The sequence below is a fragment of the Oncorhynchus mykiss genome, chromosome 5 (genome assembly GCF_013265735.2).
Source record: "Oncorhynchus mykiss isolate Arlee chromosome 5, USDA_OmykA_1.1, whole genome shotgun sequence".
Classification (NCBI taxonomy): domain Eukaryota; kingdom Metazoa; phylum Chordata; class Actinopteri; order Salmoniformes; family Salmonidae; genus Oncorhynchus; species Oncorhynchus mykiss.
In genome coordinates this window covers 27649891-27676887 of record NC_048569.1, presented here as the reverse complement: position 1 = coordinate 27676887, position 26997 = coordinate 27649891, and the positions used below count along the sequence as shown (strand labels likewise).

Sequence of the window (26997 nt, the reverse complement as noted above, 5' to 3'; positions counted from 1 at the left end):
ACACACACATGTCTAATGAACAAATCATGTCTGCAACTGCCCCCACCACACGTGACTGTACCTGCACCACCCCATAATTGCTGGACTGCTGGGTGAAAGAGTGGTACTGTCCACACAAGGAGGTTCAAGCACACTGATTACAATCTGCTAAATTACTCAAATGTAAATGTAAATGCTAAGTTTTTAGTGTAGGATCTTAATTTGAACCAGTTTGCTACAGCAGGAAAAGAATCCTGCAACAATAGGAAATGTTAATTATTATGTAAATTATAATTAATGGACATTTTTGTAGGGGTTGATACATTTTTCGTGAGGGAAAATCAAGTCGTAAATTTCACAGTAGAAATTACAAACTTCTGAAGCCTTTTTAAACAACAAATACACTAAACGTCTTACAAGTTGTCCTGCAACAGGGTGATCAAATGAAGATCCTACATCTGTGTGCACAACATTAATCTATTTCCTGATGTCACCTGAGGCGTCCGTTGACCCATTATTCCTCAGGTGATTTTCATTAGTACAAATATCACAGAGGGTATACAGTAGTCGTCATATTTTTAGGGAGATCTCAACTGTATAATGTTCATGAAGTTTAAAGTTTACTGGACTCTTTAACTCAGTAATGCATGGGAAAATATTAATGAATGAATAAACAGCAGTCATGCCAGAATACTTTCGAGCAAACATAGTCCTATGGTATCTTAAAGCATTAACTTATTATAGCATTCATGCTCTTTTCGGGATCATCCCCAAGTGAAAAGCATGTTTTTTTTGTTTAGATATATTTTTTTCATGTAGTATGTAAATAGGAAAGGCCATGTATTCAATAAATGAATGCCTCTAGTCTACATCAATGTATGGACCTACTGTAATAAAATAAGCTATTCCTGTAAATGTGTTTCCAACTGTCAAGCTGTGTTTTTTATCTGTTGATCAATTGAGAGTATCAAAATAAGTTAGAATGGACAAAATGAAAAAAGAATTGACCTCAAACCATTTCATTTTCACTATCTATCACAGCAAAGTGGATCCTTACCTGTCAGAAGTTTGAAAATTAATACTGTGACAATTGGCAATATCCAAAAGAGAGGCAAATAAAGCATCTTGGCAAGTTGGACAGTCCTGATTATCTACAGGAGAGCTCTAACAACGTACCAAGAGAACAGCGTCAGACTTTCTGCTCTCAATTGACACACATCTATGGTAATTTACATTTTTTCAATCCCCAACAAAGTAAAGAGCTGTAATGAATATATATATTTAACTCTCTGTTGATAACAGATGCAACGGTAAATTCCTGTTCCAAGTAATAACTGAAGTGTTGTTTAGGTCCACCAGTTTGGGTATCCACTTTACGCTACTTTCTGCACCTTGCCTCCGTCTAATTTTTCTGCGTAAAATTCACTTTCGCTTGTGGATCGCCAAATTGTAGAACAAAGATCCAAGTTGTGGTATTCTTTTACATTCACCGTTTATTGTGGACGCAACAAAAGCAAACTTCACTGAGTAGACTGCGGATATGTTATATCCTGTCCTGGACTGCATATAGAATGAGTAAAAATCAGGTTGAGCGCTGTGCCCATATTCCGTCAGATTAACGATTCTCGTGCGTAATCGCCGTGGGGGAAAGGCCTGCGAGGAAATTAAACGCACGAGAGGTCAATGGGATCTAGTGATTTCTCCACGATTTATTAAAGGCTGTCCCATTTGGAATATGTTGCGCTACTAGTATATAGGCTACAATTCACAAAAGGCCTAGAAATACTTTGTAGGCCTACATGTCTATATATTTTATTTGACCTAATAACTACTTTTTAGTCTATTGTTATTTTGTACTCTGTTTTTGTAGGAAGATGAGGGTTCTTTGTAGAGCAAAGGGTTCTTCTACCTAGAACATTTTTCATTCTAAGAACCGTTTTTGGAAGAAATGGTTCTTTGATGATTATTTGGAAGGCAAGAAGCATTCTAAAGAGAACCGTTCTGAATCATTTTTTAAAATAGTGCTTTGACCGTTAGTGTTTACCTCAGTGTTTAAACTTAATCCTTTAACATTTAAAAAGATTGATGTGATAATGTTTTAAACTGTATGAGAATATTTGTACCCAGCAAATTGTGTTACCTAGTGCTGTTTTTTCAGTGTTACATTTTAGTGTAAAAAATAGGTAAATTAACATTCAGTGGTGTAAAAGAACCCCGGCCAGGGCTGGTGAATAGAGGCTAGTGTAATTGTGTCATCTTTACTCTATGTAGAGTAAAACCCTCACAACCACACTCATCATTATCATATTTCCCAGAATGCTCTATAGCAGGTTGATTTTAAATCCGCTATGCCCTCAGATGAACCATCAAACAAGCAAAGCGTCAATACAGGATTAAGATTGAATCCTACTACACCGGCTTTGACGCACGTAGGATGTGGCAGGTCTTGAAAACTATTACGGACTACAAAGGGAAACTCAGACGCGAGCTGCCCAGTGTTGTGTCTTTTGCATCATTAAAGTGAAGAATGTTATTTTATCAAATCAATTCTCTGTAATTATTATTATGTGATTAAACTAATCATGTACATGTAATTAACTAGGAAGCCAGGGCACAAAGTAAAATCTTCAGATTGATTTTCCTAATATAACTCTTCAGATATTTTTAATATCTAATCAATTAGTCTTCTAATTAATGAATTATTCTTTACCTCACGTTAGTCTCATTCCAAACTTCGTAAATTGTTGGTTATCTGCATGAACTCAGCCTTTACTATATATCATTCATACACCAATTGTCTTAATCATTTATTTACTAACTAACTAAATAATCACAGAAATGCATAAACACACAAACAGTAGATATGGTTACAAGGAAATGATAGGGGAGGTTCCCTAGTGGGCTAAGCCAATATGACGGCTTGGCGGACAAAGGGAAGTGGGTGTGGACTGAAAAGGCGGGATAGAACTGGAGTCACACAATTTATAATTATATTAATTGAAATGCTAATCCTTTGCACATGAACGCTCACTCAATCGGGAATAATTGCAATCAATATAAATGTATATTTATATAGTGTCGTGATCTCTGTTGGAATCGTCAGTCCTTCTGATGGAGAGTTCATCCGAGTCACTCTCTTTCTTTTTTCTGTTTCCCTGAAGATCAAGTATTTTGTGGTTAAAATGGATACTTCAGAGTACCATTCATAAATGTTCTCATAGTTGTTTCGGCGGTTGTCGGTCTTCACATCCCAGGTTGACATAATTTCTAGCTGCAGACCAGTAATTAGTATCTCAGACTTGCTCTTATTCTTGAGAGATTGATAGTCTCAGTTGAACCATTTCCAGCCGTGTAGCCAATGCTCCACGTGGTATGGTTAGGAATTCAATAACTATTTGCAATCACAGCTCACGCTATGGATTTGCTTCGTCTAAACTCAAACCTTTGCCCCCTTAGCTGACCGAGGTATGCGTGGTCTGAAGAGGATTTTCTCAGGAGGGTTTTTTCTTAGTAACAGTATAAAAGGGATGTTCCATGACACCTGATCATGTCTGTTCTCACCGGGGCGGGCCAATGACTTGGTTAAACTTTAAAGGGAATACAATTCTCTTTCATTAAAGGTTTTACATCATTTCACAAATAGTTTAATCTTTACTCATTCATTTGATACAAGAATTAGATGCAAACCCCATAATTGTGAAATGTACATATTCAGAGATTTAGTTACAGTTGAAGTCGGAAGTTTACATACACCTTAGCCAATTACATTTAAACTCAGTTTTTCACAATACCTGACATTTAGGCATCGTAAAAAATTCCCTGTATTAGGTCAGTTAGGATCACCACTTTATTTTAAGAATGTGAAATGTCAGAATAATAGTAGAGAGAATGATATATTTCAGCTTTTATTTATTTTATCACATTCCCAGTGGGTCAGAAGTTTACATACACCCAATTAGTATTTGGTAACATTGCCTTTAAATTGTTTAACTTGGGTCAAATGTTTCAGGTAGCCATCCACAAGCTTCCCACAATAAGTTGGGTGAATTCTGGCTCATTCCTCCTGACAGAGCTGGTGTAAGTGAGTCAGGTGTGTAGGCCTCCTTGCTCGCACACACTTTTTCAGTTCTGCCCACAAATTTTCTATGGGATTGCGGTCAGGGCTTTGTGATGGCCACTCCAATTCCTTTGACTTTGTTGTTCTTAAGCCACTTTGCCACAACTTTGGAAGTTTGCTTGGGGTCATTGTCCATTTGGAAGACCCATTTGCGACCAAGCTTTAACATCCTGACTGATGTCTTGAGATGTTGCTTCAATATATCCACATAATTTCCCTTCTTAATGATGCCATCTATTTTTTGAAGTGCACCAGTCCCTCCTGCAGCAAAGCACCCCGGCAACATGATGCTGCCACACCCGTGCTTCACGGTCGGGATGGTGTTCTTTGGATTGCAAGCCTCCCCCTTTTTCCTCCAAACATAATGATGGTCATTATGGCCAAACAGTTATATTTTTGTTTCATCAGACCAGAGGACATTTCTCCAAAAAGTATGATCTTTGTCCCCATGTGCAGTTGCACTTGTACTTGTTTCTTCCAGCATCTTCACAAGGTCCTTTGCTGTTCTTCTGGGATTGATTTGCACTTTTCGCACCAAAGTATGTTGTCCACTGACCATTCCCACCTTCTCACTAGTGGAACTTTTGTATCAAATCCCCATTTTGGAGATTTAGGAGTTTGCCATGTGAAATCCTTTGTTCTCTCTATGTGTCTCTTTCTGCATGGCCAGGGGGAGAGAGTCTCCTCCAGGAATTTATGACCTGAGAAAACATAACCTGGGTGTAAGACAGAGAGAGAGAGAGAGAGAGGGGAGGATGCTACGATCTATATCCAGAAAGGGGCACGTCATGACACCAGTGACGCGAGCCTACCAGATGAGCCTATTGCCTTTTATGCTTGCTTCGAGGCAAGCAACACTGAAGCATGCACGAGAGCGCCAGCTGTTCTGCATGTGATAACGCTCTCGGTAGCCAATGTGAACAAAACCTTTAAACAGGGCAACATTCAAAAAGCAGCTGGGCCAGACGGATTACCAGGACGTGTACTCAAAGAATGCGCGGACCAGCTGTCATGTGTCTTCACTGACATTTTCAACCTCTCCCTGACCGAGTTTGTAATACCTACATGTTTCAAGCAGACCACCATAGTCCCTGTGACCAAGGAAGCAAAGGTAACCTGCCTAAATGATTACTGCCCGTGGCACTCACGTTGGTAGCCATGAAGTGCTTTGAAAAGCTGGTCATGGCTCACATCAACAGCAACCTCCCGGACACCCTAGACCCACTCCAATTTGCATACCGCCCCAACAGATCCACAATTTCAATCGCACTCCACACTGACCTTTCTCACCTGGATAAAAGGAACACCTATGTGAGAATGCTGTTCATTGACTACAGCTCACCGTTCAACACCATAGTGCCCATGAAGCTCATCACTAAGCTAAGAACTCTGGGACTAAACACCTCCCTCTGCAACTGAATCCTGGACTTCCTGACGGGCCGCCCCCAGGTGGTAAGAGTAGGCAACATGTCTGCCACGCTGATCCTTAACACTGGGGCCCCTCCGGGGTGTGTACTTAGTCCCCTCCTGTATTTCCTGTTCACCCACGACTGCATGTCAAAACACGACTCCAACACCATCATTAAGTTTGCTGGCGACACAACAGTGGTAGGCCTGATCACTGACAATGATGAGAACAGCCTACATGGAGGTCAGAGGCCTGACAGTGTGGATCCAGGACCGAAAACCTTTCCCTCAATGTCAGTAAGACAAAGGAGCTGATCGTGGACTATAGGAAATGGAGTTTGTAGTGGAGACGGTCGAGATCTTCACGTTCCTTGGTGTGCACATCAATAATGACCTTTCATGGTCCAAATACACCAACACAGTTGTGAAGAGGGCACGCCAATTTCACATGGGCCCTCAGATCCTCAAAAAGTTCCACAGCTGCACCATTGAGAGCATCTTGACTGGCTGCATCAGTGCTTGGTATGCAACAGCTCTGAATCCGAACGCAAGAAGCTACAGTGGGTAGTGTGGGCCGGACACCTAAAATTGTCAGACTCCAACCACCCAAGTCATAGTCTGTTCTCTCTGCTACCACATGGCAAACGGTACCGGAGAATCATGTCTGGGACCAAAGGGCTCCTGAACAGCTTCTACCCAAAAGCCATGAGACTGCTGAACAGTTTATTAAACGGCTACTCAAACGTCCTGCTTTTCACCAAATCCATTTCTATCAGCACTTGACTCTCGGGTGCACGACATGCAGTACCAGTCAAAAGTGTGGACACACCTACTCATTCCAGGGTTTTCTTAATGTTTTACCATTTTCTACATTGTAGAATAATAGTGAAGACATCAACAATATTAATTAACACATATGGAATCATGTAGTAACCAAAAAACTATTAAACCAATCAAAATATATGTTCTTGTGGCAGACCAGGGGGTTTGGTCAAGACGTTTACACAGATCAGACACAGACAGAGTATGATTAGCTCGGTTTCAAGGATGTTTATTAAATAATAAATCAAAAGAAAAGGATAGGTCACCCCATGAGACCCTCTCCTGGGCTCCGGGTCTTGCTGTATCCTGTCGGCACACAAACGTCTTCGCTCGGACACCGTCTCCAACTACACGGAAGTCACCCTACTTCCCCCAGTCCTCCTCTGTGTGCTGCCCTTCTGGCAGCTTTATGGGGCTTGATTACTCAGCCCTTGATTACTCACCAACTCCCAAATCAGCCCCAATTAGTCCTGGGCAGAGAGCCCTTCAAGACCTGGCATGTTCAGCAGATGGAGCCATTGCCTCGTGATGTATACTCCGTCTGTCACCAGGCCTCGACGAGTCTCCCCCTGGTGGCTGACCAGCTGTACGCCACAGATATATTTGAGAATCTAGCCACCCTTTGCCTTGATGACAGCTTTGCACACTCTTGGCTTTCTCTCAACCAGCTTCATGAGGTAGTCACCTGGAATGCGTTTCAATTAACAGGTATGCCTTGTTAAAAGTTAATTTGTGGAATTTCTTTCCTTCTTAATGCGTTTGAGCCAATCAGTTGTGTTGTTACTTGGTAGGGGTAGTATACAGCCCTATTTGTTAAAAGAACAAGTCCATATAATGGCAAGAACAGCTCAAATAAGCAAAGAGAAAACGACAGTCCATCATTACTTTAAGACATGAAGATCAGTCAATCCCGGAACATTTTGGTTGCAAAGACCATCAAGCGCTATGATGAAATTGGCTCTCATGAGGACCGCCACAGGAAAGGAAAACCCTGTGTTACCTCTGCTGCAGAGGATAAGTTCATTAGAGTTACAAGCCTCAGAAATTGCAGCCCAAATAAATGCTTCACAGAGTTCAAGTAACAGACACATCTCAACATCAACTGTTCAGAGGCGACTGTGTGAATCCGACCTTCATGGTTGAATTTCTGCAAAGAAACCACTACTAAAGGACACCAATAATAAGAAGAGACTTGTTGGGCCTAGAAACACGAGCAATGGACATTAGACTGGTGGAAATCTGTCTTTTGGTCTGATGAGTCCAAATTTGAGATTTTTGGTTCCATCCACTGTATCTTTGTGAGATGCAGAGCTGGTGAACGGATGATCTCCGCATGTGTGGGTCCCACTGTGAAGCATAGAGGAGACTGTGATAGTTTGGGGGTGCTTTGCTGGTGACACTGTTGGTGATTTATTTAGAATTCAAGGCACACAACCAGCATGGCTACCACAGCATTCTGCAGCGATACGCCATCCCATCTGGTTTGCTTTTAGTGGGACTATCATTTGTTTTTCAACAGGACAATGACCCAACACACTCTGGGCTGTGTAAGGACTATTTGACCAAGAAGGAGAGTGATGGAGTGCTTTATCAGATGACCTGGCCTCCACAATCACCGACCTCAACCCAATTAAGATGGTTTGGGATGAATAGGACCGCAGAGTGAAGGAAAAGCAGCCAACAAGTGCTCAGCATATGTGGGAACTCCTTCAATACTGGTGGAAAAGCATTACAGGTGAAGGTTGTGCAAAGCTGTCATCAATGCAAAGGGTGGCTACTTTGAAGAATCTAAAATCTTAAATATATTTTGATTTGGTTAATACATGATTCCATATGTGTTATTTCATAATTTTGATGTCTTCGCTATTATTCTACAATTTAGAAAATAGTAAAAATAAAGAAAAAGCCTTGAATGTGTAATGGTCGTCGGTGGCAGAAGGTGAGGACCAAAGCGCAGCGTGGCACTTGTTCATGTTATTTATTTAAACTGACCACTATCAAACAAAGAAACAAAAAGCACAACCAAAACAGCTCCGTCAGGTGCAACCCACACTAAACAGAAAATATAATCACCCACAACTCAAGGGTGAAAACAGGCTGCCTAAGGATGGTTCTCAATCAGGGACAATGATTGACAGCTGCCTCTGATCGAGAACCATTCCAACCAATACCAAATCATAGAAAAAAGAACATAGACTGCCCACCCAACTCACGCCCTGACCATACTAAAACAAAGACATAACAAAATAACTAAGGTCAGAATGTGACAGAATGAGTAGGTGTGTCCAAACTTTTGACTGGTACTGTAAATTTGATTGACTTAAGCCTAATTGCTCCAGGATCGCCATTGATAATGGCTGAATCTGGCCGTAACCACACTCTCCGAGGGTGTCTCAGGGGATGTTGAGATATGCCAAAAATACATTTCCAATTAACACATGAGTATAATACACACTTGTGCATCTGTTAATTAGGACAAATATAAGCACCCACCAAACTATTATTATCATGTACTCCTTTTGCCTAAGCAAGCAAGTCTCAAATATTATACAAATGGCCTAAAATATGTCTATACTGCATTTAATCTTAACCCAGTCTTGTTAAAAAATGTCAGACCCTCACTTGTTGTGGTACACTGAACATCATTGCGTGTAAGATATTAATTGAAATGTCATGCAGCCTCCCATGATGGCACCCTGCAGGGGAAGTGGAGAGATGATGAGATGGGCATTTTTAGGACCGAACGGAGGTGAGGATACGGCTCATCGACGCTGTGTCATCTCTGGATCTTTGCATCTCTGGATCTTTGCAGTAAACTTGCAAGGTTTAATGAGCCAATATTATTGTCAGTCCTGTCCTGTCCTCCTCTCGTCTCGTTGACTCCCTCTCTGTTTGGACTGAGTGGCAGAGGGTGTCCCAGACTCCCAGTGTCCTGTGGTTTGATGGTCACTTGTTGTTTGTCTGTGCAACGACACGTGTCAACACTCATTAATGCCTGAAATAAAGGGATCATGGCTGCCTAGCTGATGCTGTCCTGCTTCAGCACAACCTGATTTTCAATGGAAGTTGACATGGGTGCAAAGGTAGAAGCTTTATGCAGCGACAGACTCATTTCCAAATAAACATCCCATCCCTGACAGCGCAAGCGGGTTAAAATAAATATGTATCTTAGAGCTAATTAAAGTGCCTGTGGATAGCTATAAAGAAGGGGTACCTATGTAGCCCAATTGTTTCATGCAAAAGAACCAGATGGAGTCTGTCGTAATCCATCCTGGACCATAGTGTGTGATATGTTTAACGTTGTCAAAATACCTTTTACCACAAGCCAAACTAGGCCTGGTGGATTTAAATTATGAGCATTATTTTGTGATGCAGTGTTAGGAGGGAGTTTTGTCTCTCTACCATTATTAAAGCTTCAGCAACGTGCATGTTAGAGGTGGTAGCCATCTGGGAACGGTTCCAGGTCTTAGCTGGGCATTTCAAGACATGCAAACATGCTCTTACGGCAGCTATTAATGGAAGGAACCCTGTTGAGTGGTGGTCTGGTCACTAGTGTTGTTGGCCTGGATAAACTAGCTAAACAGTATAGGTGGCTGAAAAGTTGAATGGTCATCTAAAATGGATCAACCATGTTCAACCCTAATTACCGACAGGAAGTCCAGCTATTCAGACTAATCGGCAGAGAAGTAATAATAATAGTAGTAATAATAATAACCCTAATAAGGTGATTGGTAGGAGGAGATTAGTGGGGACGAAAGAGAGGCTGAAAAAATACGTAAACCTGTGGGAATTGCAAATTATGTGTTTGGGGCTGTTACTCACCATGTGTGCTCTCCTAATTCTCCTCTCTGTTCTTGCTCTGAAATTAGAATAGATTATTTTCTCTTCGGTCCTAAAATGAACACTTTAATAATCAATAGTTCTGGAAGCATGGCCTCGCATTGACCCTACGATTTCCCCTCGCTCAAAAAGATTTTGGATCCTTTTCCTGACAATTTCAATCTAGGTGAAACATGAAAAGAACATCCATGAATGATCTGTAAGGACCCAGGTCACTGGATGGTTGGTGGCTCTGTTAACCTTTGCTGACACTAATCCTGTTCTGAGATTGACATTAAAAGCCACTGTGCAGGTGTGTCTTAATCATAGAGACAGAGGACTCATCTTTATACCTGTGCCATTATAGCATCTGTGACAGCATAGGCAGTGCCATTGAGGCTACAACTCATAGGAATCCCCCCTCAGTTGACTACTCTGACTACTTTAAAATGGAGGAAGCATGGTGGAAGCCCTCAATGGCGCTGCCCATGCTAAAACAGCATTTTGGCCTCTAGAGATAAATATCATTCTCTATGGTATTAATCTGTCTTCAACCTCTCTACTACTCTCCATTAGTTGAATGATGAGATGGACTTCATTGTATCCATCGAATCTGAGTTGAGAGATTAGTGTAAATCAAATATGCCCGGTACAGTGATGTAGGCTATAGGAAATCTCATGACTTATCATTGGCTCATACAAGTTTTTAAGACAGTAAGAACCATTAAATCATTTCTGAAGCCCTGTACATTGTTGTTATCATGGCCTCCACACAACCTCTAGAGAAATCTGGACCATACTCTTGAGCTGCCTATATGGACTGACTGGCAATAATGCAGGTTATGTCTAGCAGTCAGTCCTTATAGGCAGCTCAAGAATATGGTCCAGAGTTTGTGAGGTAGCTCTGGGACCTCTCCAGAGCCGCAGTGATGGGAGGCATTGCCCCATGGCTAGCCCACTGTGAACAGCACAGACAAAGATGAATGGCTGGGGCCAGGCTGAGCCTCCTTCTCTCAGTGTCACAGGATGACAAATGAAAGTGGCTCTCAGAGCATGGCCACCATACACATCACTCCGCAGGAGACTGGGATGAGTTACAGTCCAATTGGAATTTTTTACATTTACATTTTAGTCATTTAGCAGATGCTCTTATCCAGAGCGACTTACAGGAGCAATTAGGTTTACGTGCATTGCTCAAGGGCACATCAACATATTTTTTACCTAGTCAGCTCAGGGATTTCAACCAACAACCTTTTGGATACTGGCCCAACACTCTTAACTGCTAGAGTACCTGTCCTCCAACCGGCATCTGCTCTCACAGACTAATGAAGGGGAGGCCACAGTCCTGACTCTTGCTACATCCTGCAGGGTTGAAATGTAAAAGGGTATTGGTATTCCATGTGATCTCACTTTTTTATTTGACTATTTCCCACCTGTGCTGACTTAGGGATATGTGCTTTTTTTATAGCATCACTTGTAATGGCATCAACCCAGGACTCTAACACACATACGAACACACACAAACACACGGTATATACTCAAGAGACAGTTTATTAGGTACACCACCCATCACAAAAACGGAGTGGAAAAACATTGTCTGGTCCGATGAATCCCAGTTCCTATTGCATCAAGCTGATGGCAGAGTCAGGATTTGGTGTAAGCAGCATGGGTCCATGGCCCAAACCTGCCTGGTGTCTATGGTACAGGCTGGTGGCAGTGGTGTAATGGTGTGGGGAAAGTTGTCCTGGCACATGTTAGGTCCCTTGATTGCAATTGAGCAACGTTTCAATGCCCTGAAGAATTCAATGTGTTCTGCAGGCAAAAGGGAGTCTGACCTACTACCTATGTCGGTAAAGCTTCTTTAAACAGGACCACATTATCAAGACAAAAGTAAGTAGTCAAAAAAACTGTGAGGGATTTAAACAACTACCTGATCTGTATAATGTTTATCTTTTGTAGGGATCTCTGCTGTCTGTTGAGGGGTCAGCACTATTAGGACCTGTGAAATATAATTATCTGAAAAGGCCACCCGAAGATGGATGCTTGGATGGAGAGGTCAGTCGTTGAGAATTTTAAACATCCGATGGCCCCAGGGCCCTAGGGAGCGTTACAGCTCACTCAGGATCCGGAGAAGGCGGCGAGGTGGGATCAGGATGCTGTGATGTATGAGTGTAATCTCCACTCTCTCACTTTTTCGCTCTTTCGTTTTCTGGTTCAGAACATACACAGGGCCCATGTGCCAAATGTACTGAAGCATCGACTCAATGAACCAAAGCAGTGAATCGCAGCAGTTCTTTCCACTCAATCAATAACTCTTTACTGTAACTAGCTACTGTATTGAACAATATTTGTATAAATGAAGGCTTGGATATGTTTTTGCCATTTGGAATCAGTATGTAGAAATAATAATATTGATGCTTAGACAGTTGGCATCAGCAGTTGTCCTGATTAGGTTCTAACAGTTAGGCAGTAACACAATAAGACTTCGCTCGGCTTGGGAAAAAATAAGCAATCGTGGCCAGGGCTGTGAGGGAGCACTTGCGTTTTGCTGGGACTGAAAATAGTGCTATTGGGGATGAAGATCACTGCTGCCATCCTGAGAATGTAAAGCGTAATACAGTAGAACACAGGCTGATCCCTCCAGTTTCACTTAGCTCGTCTAGTGCTTTTAAAGAATGCACTATGGCGGAATAAAAAATAACACAGAAATATATAAATCAGAATATTTATCAGAATCAGATAGTCCATCTGTAACAGAAAGTTTACAAACCCAAAATAGTTCAACTCTGTTAACACATTTCACATGTAGTTTTGCTCTTTATAATATGGCGAGACATACTTAAAAAAAGTAGGATTACATTTTAACAATGTGTACTAATGATTCACAAAACAATGCATAAAACTATATAAATATACAGAAATAATGAAAACTGGCCGGGGCAAACCCTCAAACTTGAACTACTTCAAACTTACTCAGAACAAAACACAACTAAACTATGTCATCAATTGACATACTGTATACAGGCTCAACACTTTACTTCAAGCTTGTATCATAAGGCCTACATTATACTGCATAACAACAACATAACAGATGTCATAAGCAGTTGTCAGCTGTCATGACAGTTTATGTCACCACTTTGTCATCATTATGAAGGCCTTAGGATAGAGGATTGTAGTACAGTGCCACCTCTACATGCAGCGTCAGTAGGCTCTCCCAAAGTACTTGTTGACTTTGGCCGTGGCGATGAAGACTACCAGATTGATGAGGAAGTACTGTCTCTGCTCTTCCAGCCACACAAGGTCCATCCTCACCTACAACAATAAAGAACTCATACATTACTGTTATTGTAAAGAAAAAAAACAGATGTCCACTCATTGGTTGCTGCTCCCCATATGTGATCATTTACTTACATTAAAGGTTATGGGTGATAATGTAAAATGTAAATATATACAGTACATATACAATGTTTCCAATGACATGGTCCAATGACATGGTCCAAAAAAACAAGTAGGCACAGCTCTGCTCTGCTCAAAGGTAATCTATCCTCTGACGTGTGAGTCATGTGGGGTTGGTTTACCTTGCCTTCTGTATCCTGGTACTTGATCAGGAAGTGCTGACCCTCGTAGTCGTTGGATGGCTCCTTACTGTTCAGTGCCATACACACGGGTGTGCTGACACACCAGAAGGGGTTCTGGTACTCATCCATCAGGGTCAGGCTCATCATGCAGCAATTCTACACAGACAGACAGAGACAGAAATAGAAGTAGAGAGAGACTTAAACCATGTTTCCAAATCAAATCACATTTTTATTTGTCACATGCTTCCTAAACAACAGGTGTAGCCTAACAGTGAAACACTTACTCAGGGGCAAAGACAAAAAACAGCTGTGATGGAAACAGGCACTGCCTGTTTCGATACAATTTTATAAATGCAGACAGATCATTTGTTCGTTTGACATGGTGGGTAGGCAGTGCCTACACATACTGTATCTGTGATCTGTTGGCTAGAGTGCACGTGCCAAGACCAGAGTAGGCACATTTATTATTTAACCAACAGTTTGTGACAAAAAAACGACTTCATTTTTATCGACAACAAGTCCGTTTGGTGGAAACACCACTGGTGGCACATATTTTCTTTATGCAGATTTTACAATATTCGCATGAAAATCTGTCGCCAATTGAACGGAAAGCTAGCGAGAGAGAGAAATAAAGAGATAAATAGACAGAGAGAGAGAAAGAGAGAGAGAGCGAGAGGGGGGGAGCGCCAAAGTCTATATGTCAGCTGTTCTGTTATTACAATGACCCCATCATGTAGCCCTGGTGGTTCCAGTAAAGTGTAACCTAAACCAGTCGGAGTCAGTGTTCCCCTACAGTACCTCCACGGTGCCCTCTAGAGCCTCACACTTCCAGGGCAGGCTGATCCTGCCAGAGAGAGGGGTGTGCTGGGACAGGCTTCCCCTGTTGATGACATTCAGCTGGATGAAACCACCATGGACCTGACCTAGACAACCACAACACACAATCAAAGTCAACTACAGACTGCGGTATCGTACAGCGGCCCAATGTGGTTCTGAAAGAGAAACCTCCTGGGTACTGGTTTCATTACTTTTGCTACAGTAGAGTTGAGAGAAGTGGCCGGCCATGATCTGGGTCACAGTGTTGTGTAGTATAATGCGGAGCGTGTAACCATGGAGGCCGGAGTCAGGGTCCATGTCGTCGAAAGGAGGCTTGTTCTCTGGCATGGAATAGGGGCTGAGAGAGAGAGAGAGAGAGAGAAGAGAGAGAGAGAGAGAAGAGAGAAAGAAGAGAGAGAAGAGAGAGAAAGAAGAGAGAGAAAGAAGAGAGAGAGGAGAGAGAGGAGAGAAAGAAGAGAGAGAGGAGAGAGAAGAGAGAGAGAGGAGAAGAGAGAAAAGAGAGAAAGAAGAGAGAGGAGAGAGAAAGAAGAGAGAGAGAGGAGAGAGAAGAGAGAAAGAAGAGAGAGAGGAGAGAGAGAGAGGAGAGAGAAGAGAGTGAAAGAAGAGAGAGAGGAGAGAGAGAGAAGAGAGAGGAGAGAGAGAGAGGAGAGAGAAGAGAGAGAAAGAAGAGAGAGAGGAGAGAGAGAGCGAGAGAGAGCGAGAAAGAACGAGAGAGAGCGAGAAAGAGAGAGGAAAGAGGGGAGAGAGAGCGAGAGAGAAAGCGAGAAAGGGAGAGAGAATGATTTAGTTTTTTAATTGAACATGCATGCAACATCCTTTTCTGCTGAAATATAAAAAACAGATTCCAGTCACGCCAATTTGTTCATTCCTAGCCTGTTCCGGAGTCAGGGGCGCTGCATACCACATTGAGGTGCCCAGAAGACTCCTCTCCACCAGCCTGTGGTAGTGGAAGCTGGCCATCACAAAGGCAATGGACCACCTGCCCTGTGGAATGACACAGGGAAATCCCAAACATTATACACTTTTTATCAGGAAACAAACTAACTCATCAGCACACTGTGGGTTAGCCCATCAATTTTCGAATGATGTGATTTAGATGACATACCCTCCAGACGCCAATGACGATGCTAGGCGAAAAGAGTACCAGGGTGACTAGTTGGTCTCTACCGATGACCTGGCCACTCTTAGAGATGGTGTTCCTGTCAAACTTAGCCATCAGAGACCGCCAGCCAGGCCTGAGGTGAGAAGAGGGGAGCAGGCATTTCACTCAGAGGCAAGAAGAGACAAGAGAGAAAGAGAGACACTCACTTATTGATGTTAGGGGAACTGAGAGCTTGTCTTTTGACACCATCTAGCTGTAAGGTAGAGAGCTGGTGGAAGGAGGGCCAGCGCCCGCTGCTCCAGCACACCGTCACGGACGAGTCAGAGAAGTAGGCACGACTCTGCTCAAACGTCCCCTCCAACCCCCACTTGTCAGACACTGTGATCTCCCAGGTCACACGCTGGCTCCTGAGGCAGTGGAGAGGAGAACAAAATGCATTAGAGTAACTATGTAAACATAGTTGCGGACAATTTAATTGATTCTGGCCCAGTGAGTAGGTTCTGACAATATTACAGCAGCATTGGAGCCTCAGTATGTGTGCGCCTTATAAATGGCATGTTTTATACATGAGCCTGAACAACAGAGGCAGTACAACTTCAGTACTAACTGCAGAAACTGTTTAACCTGAGGATTCTTTCAGTCTGACTGGGCAAGCCTGTGAAAGGGTTGATGTCTCTCAACTCCTTCCTCCACTTGGTCTCATTGAAGCCAGCCATGGTCCTGAAGTACAGTCTTCTCCAATAGCCCTCTGGTCTCTCCTGGACCACCACCGCACTCAGTTTATCCAGCACCTGGTGGAGGAAAACACCAATAATAATAATAATAATAATAATAATACAAAAAAATACTAATGTATAGAAGCACATAATGCTCAGTAAAAAGGAGTGTTATGAAATATGAATTGCACTGAACCTCGTCCAAACGCTTGGGCCTCCACTTCTTACTGTGTCCATACTCTGCAGAATACATCTTGTGCCACATTCCACTGCAAGAAAATACTGTGGGTCAAAAATGATGACGTAAAACCAGTCTGTAAGACTGTAGGGAGGAAGAATAGACTACAATGTGACCAGTACTTCACTCCTTACTTGTTGTGGGCCATCTCATAGAATCGCTTGTTGGTGAAGCCGATGGAGAAGAGAGAGAGGGCATCCAGGTACGATAGGATCTTCAGAAGGATCTCCGGTGGCATCCTAATAAAACACCAAATAGACATGATTAAAACATTTATTGGAATGCTTGATCTTTTCCATCTAGTGCAAACACAATTGAGTAATCAGATTGCAGGGCATAGAACCAATAACATATGTTGCATATGTTCTATGCCCTGCAATCGGATTACTCGTGGGTTCCACAGCAACCCACTTTTACCTCTCTATGTGATTCGGTGTGCACTCAGCTGGCTTGCCAGCATGTCCAGTAGACTTTGTAGGTACCCTTGGCAGTGGTACAACTGGCTGACAGAGTACAGTAGCCTTTGCCGCCTTCTTTTTCCTCTTCTTCTTTCGTGGCAGTGTTGGTGGTTCCACACTTGTAGTCGAGCATAGAAAAGGACAGAGATGCAACACAATTTTGTAGTCAACAAAAGTCAGTGGCTAGCTGAAGTTAGTCAGCTACAAACCAGCTTATTGGGGCTCAGTGCATACTATGCAACAGGAGTTGACGAGATCACACAACTCATACCTTTGAATGCCCGGGGAAAATCCAGTCATTTTCTCGCAGAGTCTGCTATTCTCTTTGCCTGTCGGTCCTTGACCCTCTGTTGGCGGGGCATTCTTCAACAAACCCTCTCTGAAACTGCGGAAAAGTTGTCCGCGGCCAATTGCCATAGCTAGCTAGCTAACGTTAGTTACCTACAACAGGAGAAGCTACAGATGCTGTCAAGTTCAAGTTGTGAGAAAGCTGTCTAACTAGGCACACTTTGCAAACCTGTAATGACACTATGCAAACAAACCCTCTACCGTCAAGTCTACAAAAGCACGCAGAATTGCCATTTCTACGTTCTCCTAACACATGAGTGTTTGTTATTGTTATTATCAAATGTAAATTGACCTTTTTCACGTTTGATAAGGTCTGCAAATGGTGAAGTAAAGATCACTGCTGCCATCCAGAGCATATATAGTGTAATAGCACGGATTGAAGGTGATCCCTTCAGTAGGTCTTCCCTTTCATCTGTGGTAGCTAGGCTATGGTGCAAAATCCATATTCAGTTATGTTATTATTAGTAGTAGTTTTAATTCATGCAATATGGGTTAGAAATCATTTATCATTCAGGTCATTGAGATATAAAAGGGAAATCATGAACATGCCTAATAAGTCCACTGGTCCCACTCACACAGAAGTACCCTAAGCCTTGACCTCTTTCTCCCCTCTCTCTCCAGATGAAATCCTGTTACTAGTGAGGTCCGGCTGCCGACAAGCTGTCCGCTCGACCCCATCCCCTCCTCCCTTTTCCAGACCATCTCTGGAGACCTTCTCCCATTCCTCACTTCCCTTATCAACTCATCCCTGACCACTGACTGCGTCCCTTCTGACTTCAATATGGCCAAAGTTTCGCCCCTCCTCAAGAAACCAACACTCAACCCATCTGACTTCAAAAACTAAAGACCGGTATCCCGTGTTTCTTTTCATTCCAAAATACTTGCGCCTGCTGTCTCTGACCAACTCTCTCACATTCTCTCTCAGAACGATCTTCTTGACCCTAACCAGTCAGGCTTCAAGATGGGTCACTCAACTGAGACTGCTCTTCTCTGTGTCACGGAGGCTCTCCGCACTGCCATAGCTGACTCTCTCTCTTCTGTTCTCATCCTCCGAGATCTATCCGCTGCCTTTGACACGTGAACCATCAGATCCTCCTCTCCACCCTCTCAGGGCTGGACGTCTCAGGCGCTGCACACTCTTGGATTGCATCCTACCTGGCAGGACACAACTACTAGGTGATGTGGAGAGGACCTGTATCTACACCATGTACTGTAACTACTGATGTCCCCAGGACTCGTTTCTAGGCCCTCTCCTCTTCTTACTTTACACCAAGTCATTCAGCTCTGTCATATCCTCACATGGTCTCTCCTAACATTGCTATGCAGATGACATTCAATTACTTTTCTCCTTCCCCCCTTCTGACACCCAGGTGGTGACACGCATTTCTGCGTGCCTGGCAGATATGTGTGCTTGGATGTTGGCTCTCCACCTCAAGCTCAAACTCAACAAGACAGAGCTGCTCTTTCTCCACTTGGTGTTCAATCTTCCCATGTTCTCCCATGTCACCCCACTCCTCCGCACACTCCACTGGCTTCCAGTCGAAGCTCACATCCACTACAAGACCATGGTACTTGCCTATGGAGCAGCAAGAGGAACTGCCCCTCCCTAGCTTCAGGTTATGCTCAAACCTTATACCCCAACCTGAGTACTCCGTTCTGCCACCTCTGGTCTCTTGGCATTCCCACCCCTGCTGGAGGACAGCTTCCTCTCAGCCCAGTCAAAGTGCCTCTTTGTCCTGGCACCCCAGTGGTGGAACCAGCTTCCCCTTGGAGCTAGGAAAAACATCTGAAACCCTACCTCTTTAAAGAATAGTCCCCACCTGTAAACTAACACTCGCACATTACGTTTTCCCCGTTACTAGCACTGACTTTGCTGATAGCTACTTTAATGCAAATTAATTACTTAAAAATCATACAATGTGATTTTCTGGATTTTTGAAGTGAAGTGTACCTATGATAAAAATTACAGACCTCGACATGCTTTGTAAGTAGGAAAACCTGCAAAATCGGCAGTGTATCAAATACTTGTTCTCCCCACTGTATGTGGTTGTCCCACCTGGCTATCTTAAGATGAATGCACTAACTGTAAATCGCTCTGTATTAGAGCGTCTGCTAAATGACTAAAATGTAAATATGCACCAAAGTAATCCAAACACAATATTCTACAAAATATCAAATTTATTTTTGATAAAAAAATGTATTTTTTTGCACATGCACACACACACACCATAAATAATGATTTCTATTTTTTGTTTGTATCTTTGATTCACGGAGCAAGCACATAACCGCAGACTTAAACATCTTATCTGGAGGACACCATGGAGAATGCTTGCACTGTTTACAGTAAGAATACATCTCAATGCACTAAAAAAGGCAGTCTGAAAATCAAGTATAAACATTTAGAAATTATCTATAAATGGAGAAAAGTACAAAAGAGCAACAGTATAGACACTACACCCATTTACAAATAAAGGATTTGGTATTATGACTAACACCTTTTTACAAATGGATGCATAACATAATGCTTAACATTGGACAAATAATAAAATGTGTACTATATTGCCCGCTGAACATTTCGTACATTCCTTTTTGACAATCCATCATTTGATTTTCTCTCTTTTTTAATAAACATAAAAGAACCCTGTAATCATTATACAGCAGGGTATTATGCTTGACTCAGATATCTTAGCTGATGGGAATTTAGAGGACCCTGTCAGAATAAAACACTGTCATATTGAGTCATGGATTGACATGTTGTCCATTATGATCATGTCCATCAAACTGTGGCTGTACAGCAACGGAAGTAATGTTAAACTATTACAGAATAGGATCATGGTTTATGAAAATGGGTTAATATATGGTCCTGAAAGGTGTCAAAATACAGGACAATGTTTGTCTAAAGGCTATGACAGCCTCTCCAGTCAATGGATCAGCTGGATGCATCCTAGCACTCAGTTATCCCATAAGCCACATGACTACTGGTTTAGAGGTTGTAGGTACAGTATGTAGGTCATCCCTCCCTTTCCCTTGACTTCAGAAATAGGTTGTCACGAGTTCTAGAAGAGTGTAAACAAGTAAACCTAGACATCTTTACTGAAATGGCTGAGCGGGGAAAATGGCCCTCTTCGACAGACAACAGAACTGAATATTACACCGGCAATGTAGTTAGCAGCACACCACTAAGATCACATGACTCAACTACGTGTCCTCTTTTTAAATAAAGGATGCACAGACATGAATGCACACTGAGCACACAAACTCACACACATAGCCTACACCCTCAACACATCCATACACACAGAGACTTACTTATACTTATTTTCCATTCATCAGACAAAACACACCTTTGTGCAATTGGAAGGCAAACACAGAAGGTTGTCTTTAACTAGGCGTTTCATGACAGTTGGACAGCAATGAAACGAACAAACAGACATTTTAGATTTCTATCAAACAAAGCTGCAGAGATGCACTAGGGGTTCTTGGCAAAGACTTGTAAGTCTAAAAACAACCTTGTTCAACCATAGAAAATGAGGAAAGTCATGCTAGAATTGCTTTCATAAAGGCCACTGAGATGGTTCAAATGTATTATCCAATGCAGCTCCTTCTCCTGTCTGTAATGCCCTGTGTCCAACTACCCTATAGACTTCTAGGTTCTGTGAGTGATTCAACCCTTTGTCACCATCCTGTCTGTGATATATTGCACTGAATAAAGCCTCTGTATTAGCAGCCAGCATTACTGACAGAATGCCATCAATAGTTGAGTTGTTGCTCCAGTGTTCCAGGAGTATGGTCTCTCCTGGCATCAACATCTCACTGCCACAACATTGATGTTTTTTGCCACGTCATGTCTGTTAGAGACCTTATAATTGCACAATTGCTATGGAAACCATCTAGAAATGTTAGATTTGTAATAAACAAAAAAATAGGCTACTCTGTTGTTACCCTGCTTGAAACAAATGCACACAAATGGTTTAGCAGCATCGTCTTGACCTCCATTTGATTAAAGAAAACAGTGGAAATGAAAATCCATGTCATGAAAATCCTAGTTTGTTCTACTTTTTCCCCTCTACCTCAAATACATCACAGTTATACAGTATGTGTGAGCAAAGGTCTCATTGAATTTGGCACGAAGTACATGTAAGTATGTGTATTAATCATTAGAACATGTATCACTGAATATATTAGATTAGGCTCACATATATTGTCCTGTAATACATACATGTTGCAATTGTAGTTGTGTGCGTACGATCAGCTGATTTGATTGCATGTACTGTATGTGATGTACAGTACTGGGCTCAGCTGGGAACAGTTTATTTAACCGGAGAGAGCTTCTTGAGCAGTTTCTTCCCCTTGGAGAGCAGTCCCTTTTTCTTTTTGTTGTCTCGGAGGTCCCTGGGGCCCCTGGAGGGGCTGATGGGCCGCATGGTGCCTGGGGGACACACGGGACGCACCATGGGGGATGCTGCTCGGACAGGCGGGGCCGTGCTCTCTGTGGTATCCGTGGTTACCTGAAGAGAGATGCCATGGAGGGTGGTGGGGGTAGGGGCAGTGCATTACAAAGAAATCAGTAGTCCACTGTGGCCTACTCTTTCTCTTTCTGAGGTAGGTCTACAATAGTACATACAGTCTACAGTCAGCATTGTGTCCCTCAACAACACTTTATCACCCCACTGTCACCTGAGTAGCCCTATCCATCAACAGTAAAGCTATATATCCAAATGGACTTTAAAATATGTTGTGTTAAATAGAGTGAAGGGTTAGGTGTGCCAAACATTTCTACAGTCTAATTCAATTTCCAATAATATTTGAATTTGAAGTTATGTGTGCTGACCTTCAGACTTCTCAGCATTAGCTGTCAATATAGACAAGTATGAAAACATAACTCTGTATAAAGTCCAAGAAAAAGAGAACAGTGTCAATGCAGACCATTATACTTACTGTAGGTTTTCCACTAAATGTGTGTCAAATACCTACGTAACGTTTATGTTTCAAATAGGGCTGGTTTCCCAGACAAGGATTTAGCTTCAAACGCTTGCTCAATAAACATTTGCCATTGGAATAGGTTTTTAGTTCAGGACTAGTGTCCGGGAAACAAGCCATTAATGTTTATAAAAGTGGTTCAGAATAAGGATGAGGTATTGCCTTTTGGGCTATTGTTGAAATCATTCCTTAATACCTCCCTCTCCTTCTGTTGATGGGGACTGAAGACATTGGCGGCGCTGCTGAGGTTTCACACACACAAACACTGAGGAGGAAGCCATCAAACATAGAGCACGACATCGCAACACCACAGATTCTGATATGTCCATCGATCATGAGGGACACCAACAGTAATATACAACACTCAGGGACACAACTGTAGATACCATCCCTCTTGCCTAATGTACTGGACTGGCAACCGATCAAAGTATGGTATGCAACCATACAGTTCATCTAGGACCTTTAAAATGGTCTCTCAAAGATAAAGAGGAATCATTTTTGAATCAAATGGGGATTTGCAGCTCCCATTAGTAATGTTTTTTCAACAACTACAGATATAGGGAACTTTTATGTTTGCAAAATAGAGCACTATCTCACAGATAATTAGTAGTCCACTACTTTGCAGGCATTAAATCACTCCAATAAATTGTTACAACAAATGTATTTGTATTTTTCAAATTTATGCTGTAAATTAGCATTCTGGTTACACTAAAAAGTAAGGGGAAACACTTTCCTAATTACACAGAATAGTATATAAAACTTTAATGTGCAAGCATGAATAACCATGTTGCAATAAACTTTGTGACTGTGTAAGCAGAATGTTTACTGGCTACAAATGAACCATTTAACATAAGTGTAATCACAATACCTAGCATTAGACCTGTCAGGCTGGCATCTCTAGTTGCTCACATACTGTACAAGGCAGACAGAGCCATTTATGACGTGAAATGAACAATCTTCTTCTGTTTGTGTTTGCCAAAGCAGGTGAGGAAAAAAATGAAATCAGATGTGGTGACGTTTCATTTTCAGTACAACCCACACACGACTATGAGAACAGAAAAGAAAAACGACAAGAATACGCACATGAACACAGGGCGCAAATGAAAATTATTGCTGCTTTTATTGTTCCATTGTACCATTACAGTATGGATGTATCACTGTGGCTGTTATTTCTTCTGGTTTAGATCAAACATGGCATATCTATCAACTTTCATCAGGCCTGAAAAATATATATTTTTGGAAGTGTATGCAGTATACAAAAAGAAACAAAGCCTCTCCCAGGAAATACAGCAGTTGGGCCAAAGTCTACTATTATATAAAAGGTATCGAGTTTGTTTTTGAAAAAGGCATGCTTTGCTATATTACCAACCCTACAGTTTACTCAAATCCTTTCTGTCCATTTGGGTACAACTGGTAGAAATCAGGAAAGTTTCAGAGGTGTTCATAAAGCACTTATTAATAGACACAGGATCCAGAGTTGAGTTTGGTGTTTTGGTGCAAAGAGGTTACCCAATGATCCTTCTATATTCCTGTGTAGGAATGACTTTAGCCTATTTCAAATCTGTACTCTCTTATGTCACTGGTCTGTGAATATCACCCACCCCGTACGGGCACAGTTCAAGTGTTCTATCTCTCTGTCCACATCAGGCTTTGCTTCTTCCTTTCTAACTCTCAGAAAGGTTTGACTGCGTTTGTCCCTTTCTCCGGCCGGGGCTAAGGTTTGTATAGTCAGCACTGTCACACACGGACAACACACACACACACACACAGAACACAGACGGCAAGTGGAGGAAGCGAGGCGTAAATCAAGAGAGACGGAGGATGGATGGACAGAGGGACTAGCGCTGAGAGCGGCGATGTACCCTTTTGGCCTCAGCCCGGTTGGCGGGCTCATCCTGGGCGTAGCGGGATGGAGTGTCCGTCAGGTACACCTCCACGTCGTCAGGCACTTCTTCCAGAAAGTTGGAGGGGACGAGGCCACGGTGGCCATTGATTTCACCCTGCAGAGAGAGGAGAGGAGGGTGCAGTGGGGATGAGAACCATGGCTAGATCCATTGAACTCTGATGGTCAAACCTGAGGGAAAGAGCCCTCTTCTGGGCAAGAGGACATACTATGTGTATGAGCAGGCAGTTGAGCCAATGGTATTTCTTAAAAATGCAGAACTAAAACATCTGACTTTTACAACCTTTGAATTGCCCTATATAATAATGCTACTACTAACATCACGGAACCCAGAAAAGAGGCATACTCACATAGTAGAACCCGTCTTCGTCAATCTCTCCAAATACAGCGAGGATGTCACCAGCACAGAAAGTCAACTCAGCCTATCAGAAAACAGAGACGTCATTAATACCCTTACAATGTCTGTCTATCTGGTTACATGTATGTACAGTGTGTGTGTATGTACAGTGTGTGTGTGTATGTACAGTGTGTGTGTGTGTCAATACCTCCACGTCCACGTTGGGGGAGCTCTCTCTGGGGTCATAATCATAGAGGGCCACCATCCTCCTGGTGGCCTGATGCTGACAGAGGCCTCGTCTGTCCTGCCCTGTGAGAGGAAACAAGAGGACACGCCAGGACAGGAGGTGATATAGTAACAGATATATATGTGGTGTCATAGAGAGATACGTGTGCCCTGCCCAGTATGTTACCTAGAAAAATATGAAATGGGTACAGTCAAAATGGCTCCCAGTCCACCCGTTATGGAATCATTGACTTGAATGAGGATGTCTGTTCTACTCCTTATAGTTCTGTGGTTACCTATTCCAACTTTATCCACTGGTGTGTTGAGTGGGAGGAAGCCCTGCTTGATGAGCTGGTCCATGGTCTCCTCATCTTCAGCCCTGATCTCTGACACCATGTTGCAGGGCAGGAGCCCCATCCTGCCTCCCCTGATCTCCCCTCGGTAGAAACCATCAGTGTCCTTATCACCATATACCTGGAAAGAGAGAGCGAGAGTGAATGAGCGAGCGAGAGACAGGAAGCAAGGGAGAGTGAGAAAAATGGAACAAGATTGATTGGAAGCAAAACAAAACAGATGGCAGAAGGAAAAGTATATTTTCAATTATGTTTTATATTGTACCTCATTGTTTTCAAACACAAGCACAATATATCTCCTCGTATGGCCTAGCACTGTGTGTGACACCCACCCTGATGATCTGGCCCTCTTTAAAGGGCAGTTCCTCATCTGCTGCGTCCGGGTTGGGAGACATGGACAGGGGGTCGTAGTCAAACAGAGCCACAAAGATCCGGAATGATTCTTCAGGTTCTGACTCATCGTAGTTAGGAGGGGAGCGTTCCCTGTCCCTGTATCCCTCTTAAACACGGGCGAGAAAGAGAACACATCCACCTGCATCTCAATATACAATTGAAGTCGGAAGTTTACATACACTTAGGTTGGAGTCATTAAATCTTGTTTTTCAACCACTCCAACAAATTTCTTGTGAACAAACTATAGTCGGTTAGGACATCTACTTTGTGCATGACACAAGTAATTTTTCCAACAATTGTTTACAGACAGATTATTTCACTTATAACTCACTGTATCAGAATTGCAGTGGGTCAGAAGTTTACATACACTAAGTTGACTGTGCCTTTAAACTGCATGGAAAATTCCAGAAAATGATGTCATGGCTTTAGAAGCTTCTGATAGGCTAATTGACATCATTTGAGTCAATTTGAGGTGCATCTGTGGATGTACAGTATTTCAAGGCCTACCTTCAAACTCAGTGCCTCTTTGCTTGACGTCATGGAAAAGTCTAAATAAATCAGCCAAGACCTCAGAAAAAAATGGTAGACCTCCACAAGTCTGGTTCATCCTTGGGAGAAATTTCCAAACGCCTGAAGGTACTACGTTCATCTGTACAAACAATAGTACACAAGTATAAACACTATGGGACCACGCAGCCGTCATATCGCTCATGAAGGAGAGGCGTTCTGTCTCCTAGAGATGAACGTACTTTGGTGCGAAAAGTGCAAATCAATCCCAGAACAACAGCAAAGGACCTTGTGAAGATGCTGGAGGAAACCAGTACAAAAGTATCTATATCCACATTAAAACAAGCCCTATATCGACATAACCTGAAAGGCTGCTCAGCAAGGAAGAATACACTGCTCCAAAACCGCCATAAAAAATCCAGACTGCGGTTTGCAACTGCACATGGGGACAAAGATTGTACTTTTTGGAGAAATGTCCTCTGGTCTGATGAAACAAAAATATAACTGTTTGGCCATAATGACCTGTTTGTTGGAAAAAGGAGGATGCTTGCAAGCCGAAGAACACCATTCCAACCTTGAAGCACAGGGGATGGCGACATCATGTTGTGCACTTCACAAAATAGATGGCATCATGAGGTAGGAATATTATGTGGATATATTGAAGCAACATCTCAAGACATCAGTCAGGAAGTTAAAGCTTGGTCGCAAATGGGTCTTTCAAATGGGCAATGACCCCAAGCATACTTCCAAAGTTGTTGCAAAATGGATTAAGGACAACAAAGCCAAGGTATTGGAGTGGCCATCACAAAGCCCTGACCTCAATCCTACAGAAAATTTGTGGGCAGAACTGAAAAAGCGTGTGCGAGCAAGGAGGCCTA

The 26997-nt window shown here is 42.5% G+C and overlaps 3 protein-coding genes across 10 annotated transcripts in view; all 3 read right to left on the bottom strand.

Annotated features, from left to right (window-relative positions):
• Positions 1-1526, bottom strand: part of LOC110522888 (transmembrane protein 132C-like) — a 43804-nt gene extending 42278 nt beyond the window's left edge. The window contains exon 1 of the mRNA XM_036976546.1: positions 1037-1526. Coding sequence (XP_036832441.1) covers positions 1037-1103 — 67 coding nt within the window. The 5' untranslated portion in view covers positions 1104-1526. The remainder of the gene's footprint in view (positions 1-1036) is intronic.
• Positions 1527-12853: 11327 nt separating this feature from the next.
• LOC110523527 (F-box only protein 15) lies at positions 12854-17744 on the bottom strand. The gene is made up of 12 exons (XM_021602295.2): positions 17345-17744; positions 17033-17191; positions 16750-16854; positions 16574-16646; positions 16286-16452; positions 15868-16068; positions 15665-15794; positions 15461-15543; positions 14751-14896; positions 14521-14645; positions 13723-13878; positions 12854-13456 (listed from the first exon to the last, which is right to left on the bottom strand). The coding sequence occupies exons 1-12, from the start codon at positions 17488-17490 to the stop codon at positions 13346-13348; spliced, it is 1602 nt and encodes a 533-aa protein (XP_021457970.2). The 5' UTR covers positions 17491-17744; the 3' UTR covers positions 12854-13345.
• A 1837-nt stretch (positions 17745-19581) lies between these two features.
• The window catches only part of LOC110523526 (RIMS-binding protein 2), a 71702-nt gene continuing 64286 nt past the window's right edge, over positions 19582-26997 (bottom strand). For all 8 annotated transcript variants that reach the window (XM_036977171.1, XM_036977169.1, XM_036977167.1 and 5 more), the window contains 6 exons: positions 25552-25718; positions 25163-25340; positions 24850-24950; positions 24655-24726; positions 24264-24401; positions 19582-21929 (listed from right to left, as the gene is read on the bottom strand). In XM_036977171.1, coding sequence (XP_036833066.1) covers positions 21732-21929; positions 24264-24401; positions 24655-24726; positions 24850-24950; positions 25163-25340; positions 25552-25718 — 854 coding nt within the window. In that variant the 3' untranslated portion in view covers positions 19582-21731. The remainder of the gene's footprint in view (positions 21930-24263; positions 24402-24654; positions 24727-24849; positions 24951-25162; positions 25341-25551; positions 25719-26997) is intronic.